Source organism: Cherax quadricarinatus, unplaced genomic scaffold, assembly GCF_038502225.1.
Source record: "Cherax quadricarinatus isolate ZL_2023a unplaced genomic scaffold, ASM3850222v1 Contig995, whole genome shotgun sequence".
In the NCBI taxonomy this organism is placed as follows: domain Eukaryota; kingdom Metazoa; phylum Arthropoda; class Malacostraca; order Decapoda; family Parastacidae; genus Cherax; species Cherax quadricarinatus.
The window spans coordinates 107,281-114,501 of NW_027196021.1; the positions used below are offsets into that span (position 1 = coordinate 107,281).

The following is a 7,221-nucleotide window of genomic DNA, read 5'->3' on the forward strand; positions in this document are numbered from 1 at the left end:
ACATTCTCCCTGAGCACATCTCCTTATTATGTCTGGAAACTTTCCAAAATTTCAAGTGTTTTAAAGTTATTGTATATTTTATATGTATTGTACCTAAATAAACTTACACACTGCTTTCATGTAGGTACACTTTAAAATCACTAAGAGTCTCTCTACTCTTGATGCAATAATAATAATAATAATAATAATAATAATAATAATAATAATAATAATAATAATAATAATAATAATAATAATAGTAATAATAATAGTAATAATAATCTCTTGGGCACATTAATGTCGCATATTACGTTAATATAGACATTTCCCTTAATCTATCTATGATATTTTTTTCAAAATTATATAAGAAACACATTATGTAACACACAAACATGATACATGCACCCACAGTATAAAATTTTATACAAATATATACGAGATGTTTACCAAACGGTTTGTAGAAGTGTCGGAAGAATTACGTTTTCTCTAGCCCATCACCTGTTACTAGGGATAACTGTAGAAAAATATTCCTTTCGTATGCCTTCACTTTATAGCTATAATTCTGTACTAACTTGTACACAGTGTAAGAGTATTTGTTTCGTGATTTAATTATTATAATAATAATAATAAAAATATTATAAGGTAAAAGTTTCACAAACGCCTGACCGAGTGATCGTCCACAACCTGTTCAGTTTGTTTACGCTGTCTGAGCTCGGTGTATCTCGTTATCTCTCGTTTGCTCTTCGTTAACTAATTGGCTCTCGTTGACGATGGCATCTAAGCTTAGTTGTGATAAAAAGAAGAGTCGTAAGCCTCTTACTTTAAGTGCCAAGTTAGAAATTATTAAACTTAGTGAACAAGGTATGTCAATGACTGAGATAGCACGTAAGCTTGGTTTGGCCCGTCAAACAGTTAGTACAGTTGTGAACAATAAGGAGAAAGTGTTGCAGGAAGTTAAAAGTGCTACACCAGTGACCACTAAAGTTATAAGAAAACGTGATAACCTTATTGCTGACATGGAAAAACTTTTAATGGTGTGGATTGATGATCAGACTAGTCACAAGGTGCCTTTAAGCAGAGCCATTATCCAGTCCAAAGCCCTAAGTCTCTTCAATTCTATGAAGGCTGAGAGAGGGGAGGAAGCTGCTGAAGATAAATTCTCAGCTAGCAGAGGCTGGTTTAATAGGTTTAAGGAAAGAAGTCAACTTCACAACATCAGAGTGCAGGGTGAAGCTGCAAGCGCTGACAATTTAGCTGCAGAAAATTATCCACTTGAACTAGCCGAGATAATAGAATGTGGTGGATATACCAAGCAACAGATTTTTAATGTGGATGAGACTGCATTATTTTGGAAGAAGATGCCATCTAGGACATTTATTGCTAAGGAAGAGAAGTCAATGCCTGGCTTCAAAGCTGCAAAAGACAGGCTAACACTCTTGCTAGGAGCTAATGCAGCTGGTGACTGCAAGTTAAAACCTATGATGATTTATCACTCAGAGAATCCTAGGGCCCTAAAGAACTATGCAAAAGGCAGCCTCCCAGTTTATTATAAATCTAATTCGAAAGCTTGGATGACTGCCAATCTTTTCATAAGTTGGTTCACGGACTATTTTAAGCCTACAGTTGAGGCTTACTGCAAGGAAAAGAAAATTCCTTTTAATGTTTTACTTGTTTTAGACAATGCCCCTGCCCACCCTACAGCTCTACATGGTATGTACAGGGAGATAAATGTTGCTTTTATACCTGCAAACACAACTTCATTACTGCAGCCGATGGACCAAGGTGTAATTGCAACCTTTAAATCTTATTACCTAAGAAGAACTTTCATTAAAGCTGTAAATTTCCTAGACAGTGATAAAATGCCTGGGCCTAAACAAAATAAATTAAAAACCTTTTGGAAAGGTTTCACAATTTTGGATGGCATTAAAAATATTAGAGATGCATGGAATGAAGTTAATGAAACTACACTCAAAGGTGTTTGGAAGAATCTGATTCCTGAACTTATGGATGATTTTGAAGGTTTTGAGAATCCAGTGGGGGAAGTGTGTGTAAATGTTGTTGATATGGCAAGGGAATTAGAACTGGAAGTGGAGCCTGAGGATGTGGAAGAATTGCTTCTCTCTCATGATGAGGCTCTGACAGACCAAGACCTTCTTCTGATTGAAGAGCAAAGAAAGAAATTTCATGAAGAGGAGATCCATCCTGATGATAGTCCTGTTACCATTAAAGAAATGAAAACCCAGGATTTGGAAGAAGCTATCAACCATATAGAAATAGCAATGGCAATTTTTGAGAAGATTGATCCAAATTTTGAACGAAGTTCAAAAGTGAATGCAACCCTTTCCCATGATGTTACATGCTATAAAGAAATTTTAAGGGAAAGGAAAAAAAAATCCATGAGGCAAAGTTCAATGCTTTCCTACTTTAAGAAAATATCATGCCAACCTTCAACATCAACAGCCAGCATTCAACAGCCTTCAACATCAACATACACCCCTTCAAAAGCTTCACACAAGTCTCCAAAACGAATCAAATTAGTTGAAGAATTAGAGGATGATGGTCTGCCATCTCCTGATTTGATTCAATAACTACATTGCCACTCACCTCTCACACATTCATATTAAGTAATTAAAGGTATGTAATAAATGTACTGTGTGTAATTTTACTTTTCATTGTTTTTTTTAATGCTTAGTTCTATTGCTAATTTAATATATGTCAGTGTAAATACGTTATCTAGCATTTATATGCATTTACAAGGAAAATAAAAGGGTGTTCCACTTTACGGCAATTTCCGCTTTATGGCGGTAGCCTGGAACCTAACCCGCCGTATAAGTGGGGCCCTCCTGTATGTATGGAAGTAAAAAATTAAATCTAGTGTGTTTGTATACAGTATGTTGTTTACGTTCATGTAGATATAATGTTGTGCTTGTGTCTGTTTAGTTTTGCATGCACATGCTAAAACCTTACATAAGATTTTTTAATGGAAAACTGTGTACGTATGTAGCTGTGTGTGTGTGTGTGCGTGCGCGCGTGTGTGTGTGTGTGTTCATGAGATTGCTTGTTTAAGTTTACATGGTGTACTGAAGGTATTTATTTGAAAAGGACTAAAACTTCATATCCTGGAAAAGCTATGATCCTGTCTGTATAGGAAAGCATAGAGCTTTGCCCCTACCCACCCCTCAAGGAAGGTTCCTTGATGTTGGTGAGGGGCTTTTGATTTAGGGAATTGGATCTGTGCTCCAGTTCCCCGAATTAAGCCTGAATGCCTTCCACATCCCCCCCCCCAGGCGCTGTATAATCCTCCGGGTTTAGCGCTTCCCCCTTGATTATAATAATAATAATTTGCCCCTACCCTCCATACTGTCATTGCTCACCCTACTAGAATAAATAACATTGGATGGGACAGCACTATAACATAATATACTTGTGTATATTTTATAGGAAAGCAATACTGGTGACCCTAATCTTGCTGCTATTATTTTGGCTTAAATAACTTAGCAGCATTTCTTTTTCTTCTTTTTTACCATTTTGACACAAATATTTACTATAAAATGTGTTTGATTTCAGTTAAATTTTCTATAATTTAAGACTCCCCTCCCCACATTTTACCTAATAGGAGAGATAATTATTATTATAATCAAGGGGGAAGCACTAAACCCGTAGGATTATACAGCGCCTATGGGGGGATGGAAGGCATTCAGGCTTAATTCAGGGAACTGGAGCACAGATCCAACTGGAGCACAGATCCAATTCCCTAGATCAAGAGCCCCTCACCAGCGTCAAGGAGCCTTCGAGGGGAATAGGAGAGATAATACAATATGTTGTACAGGCCAAACTTATTGGTGTCCCACTAATGTGGCCTTGGTGTTATATCTCATGGATGCAACCTTGCTTTATCTCCACAATAGTGATCAGGGTTGTATTATTATTATAATCAAGGGGGAAGCGCTAAACCCGGAGGATTATACAGCGCCTGGGGGGGGGATGTGGAAGGCATTCAGGCTTAATTCGGGGAACTGGAACACAGATCCAATTCCCTAAATCAAGAGCCCCTCACCAACATCAAGGAACCTTCCTTGAGGGGAATCAGGGTTGTAGACGAGCTACAAGAGCACCAAGCTTGACTATGAAGACTTCATAGATGTAGTTTTAAAATTATAAAGGAATTATAATTGATAGTTGTTTTTGGTAGTTATATGCTATTATACTGTATATATTGCAAAACATTAATTATATGTATAATATATATCTGTTTTACCCACTCAAGGGAAGTGCCTTGATGCTGGCAAGGAATTTTGTCTATTCTTCCTCTCCTTGGATTGAACCAGATTTCCTCTTGTTTCCATGTTCTGTAATGACCCCTAAATTGTTATTATTTTATTATCACACTAGCCGATTCCCACCAAGGCAGGGTGGCCCAAAACAGAAATACTTTCACCATCATTCACTCCATCATTCAGCACTAAACCACAAAGTTAATGGCCCCTACAGGTTTATTACTAACCCCATTAATATATTTTGTTCATTACTTGTTTCACAAAACTATAATTGGTAATGAATGGTCATTGCAAACAGTAATTGAATTGTGTAATAACAGATTGCCCAGATTGTATGACTTCTACAAATATATCATTCTCTGTGAAAAAAAAAATTTATACTTCTGATTGACTGTATAAATCATTATCAAATTAAGTGCTAAATCCATAAGGGTCATACAGCACTGCACACCCTTAGACATGGAGAAAATCTGCATTTATTGTATATAACCTCAAAATAGTTAACCATTTCTTAAGGTTTTTATTAGCACTAATGTTCAAGGAAGATGTAACATTTTACAAAATGCTTGAGGAATTCATAAAGTAAGTAGAGATAAGCTATTTGAAAGGCAGGAAATGGTATTCAGGCACAGATGAAGTTAGGTACGTCAGGAAGTATTTCTTGAGTCTCGAGGTGGAATGACCTCAATGAGAAGTGGAGGCATACGGCTAGAAGGGATTATTATTATTATAATCAAAAAGAAGCGCTAAGCCACAAGGACTATACAGCGCTGCAGGGGAGGAAGGAAGCGAGGGCATCAGGTGGCAAAAGGGAGATGGACGAGTAATAGGTTACGGATAACAGCGGGGCAGTGGATGGTGAAAGGGTAAAGGGCAGCAAGAGACTGAACTAGAAAGGGCTGAGGGGAGTGCGAAAAGTATCATCAGAGTTTGTGGAGTAAATCAGTCGTTGTCAAGAAGTCAATGAGAGAGTCAGGATTAAAGGAGGGTCCATCAGCAAGAAGGGAAGGTAAAGAGAGAGTAGTAGAACGAAGACGACGTTGGAGGTAAATTCTGCGTGCTCGTTGATAGAGGGCAGTCTAACAGAATGTGGCTAATCGATACTGGAACTTGACACTGCTCACAGAGAGGAACAGGGTGCCTCTCCATGAGATACCCATGAGTAAGACGAGTGTGACCAATGCGAAGGCGGGAGAGAGTGGTCTCCCAACCTCGGCACTGATGACAAGAAGACGGCCAGTAACCTATGCTCGGTTTAATAGAATGAAGTTTGTTACCGAGCAGAGTTGACCAACGTTGTTGCCAACGGGTGCGAAGGTGGGCAGCTATTGCAGCAAAATAGTCCAGAAATGGAACACCTCGATAGGAAATTGGTAGGTCATGTACTGCTGACCGCGCAGCAGTGTCTGCCTGTTCATTGCCCTGTACGTCGACATGACCAGGGACCCAACAAAAAACAATATCTTTATGTTTGGTAGAGATACGGCATAGCCAAAGTTGGATACGGAGAACTAGGGGATGAGATGTATCAAATTTTCGTATAGCCTGTAGAGCACTAAGGGAGTCTGAGACTACTACAAATGATGACACAGGCATAGATGCGATACGAATAAGTGCTGTAAGAATGGCATACAGTTCAGCAGTAAAAATGCTAGCTGAAGATAGTAAATGTCCCCGCACGACGCTGTCCGGAAACACTGCTGCGAATCCGACGCCGTCTGAAGACTTAGAGCCATCTGTGTACACAGCGGTGGCATGAGAATGGGAGTGGAAGTGATCAAGAAAAAGAGAGCAGGAAGCCACCGTAGGCAGTTGAGCTTTCAAGCAAGGGAGTGAGAAAGAACAGACCCGAACAGCTGGAACTTCCCAGGGGGGTAGGGAAAAGTGAGATGCTACATGAACATATAAAGGTGGTAACTGAAGGGAAGACAAGAGTGAATGTAGGCGAAGAGAAAAGGGACGGAGCAAACGGGCGGCGAACGAATAAAGAATGTCTACTAATATCGGCTAGAAGGGAGAGAATCTAGTAAGCAGCAGATTTAGAGGCAAGGCCAGGAGCCACGACTACCCTAGCAAGCACGTAAAGGTTACAGGCAAGATTTTAAATTGTGAATAAATGCTACACAGTACTAAGACAGTGGGTTAGGTTTCAGTCTCAACACTATTTGTACTGTTCTATAACTTGCTCCCTTCAAAGGAGGATGCCTTACTGCTTCTTTTTGATAACAATAATAATAGATTTAAGGTGTATGACCACTATGGAGTCACATTAAAGAAATTCATTCCTATGTTCACCTCAAGTCACATTATCCTGGTAGGAACCTTTAAAGTGGATGGCATTTGGAGTACATACCACTAATAACTAAGTAATTTTGGAGAGAATTTCTAGGATATCTCTGTCAAAATTGAAGGGAACAAAAATAATTTCTATCTTGTCAGCAGTTGTACTTAGCAGACCCCTGAAAGAAATTTAATTTTTTGATGGTAGTAGTGAGTGGTTTGTGCAATATGTAGTTATAATGGTCATCCTGATTTTATTTTTGAAGTTTAGAAATACAATGCCAACTTTAAAAATGCAAGCAACCCTTCAGGTTTATGGATCAAAATTGGAAAATAGTGGAAATTTAAGGCAGCTAGAATAAATATATTTTTTTTTTCAATATTTATTCAAAATACAAAGTTTCTTTAATAAACTAAACATTATTATTAAAATCAAAACTAAGCATTATACCCACAAGGGTCAAAAAATTAACAATACTACTATAATTCATGGCATAAATGCTATTTACCTAATTCCAGTATGCAAAAACTATCCTTTATATAACCATTAAACTTATACCATGAAAAAGCAATTATTTAATTAATTTTGTTGTATTTAGTGTGACAAGACTACTTGGTATCCTAAAGCAGTTACAACTTCACAAACAGTATTACAATTACAACAAATTGTAACAATCAATAACAC

The 7,221-nt window shown here is 38.0% G+C and overlaps 1 protein-coding gene across 1 annotated transcript; it reads left to right on the forward strand.

The window, feature by feature from the left end:
• Nucleotides 1-276: 276 nt before the first annotated feature.
• LOC138851561 (tigger transposable element-derived protein 1-like) lies at nt 277-2,754 on the forward strand. Its single transcript, XM_070080802.1, has one exon. It carries the CDS (start codon nt 750-752, stop codon nt 2,565-2,567), a length of 1,818 nt encoding a protein of 605 aa, XP_069936903.1. The 5' UTR covers nt 277-749; the 3' UTR covers nt 2,568-2,754.
• The last annotated feature ends 4,467 nt before the right edge of the window (nt 2,755-7,221 follow it).

What these genes read in the sequence shown, in the direction of transcription:
- LOC138851561 (XM_070080802.1), top strand. Translation starts at nt 750, where the DNA reads ATGGCATCTAAGCTTAGTTGTGATAAAAAGAAGAGTCGTAAGCCTCTT.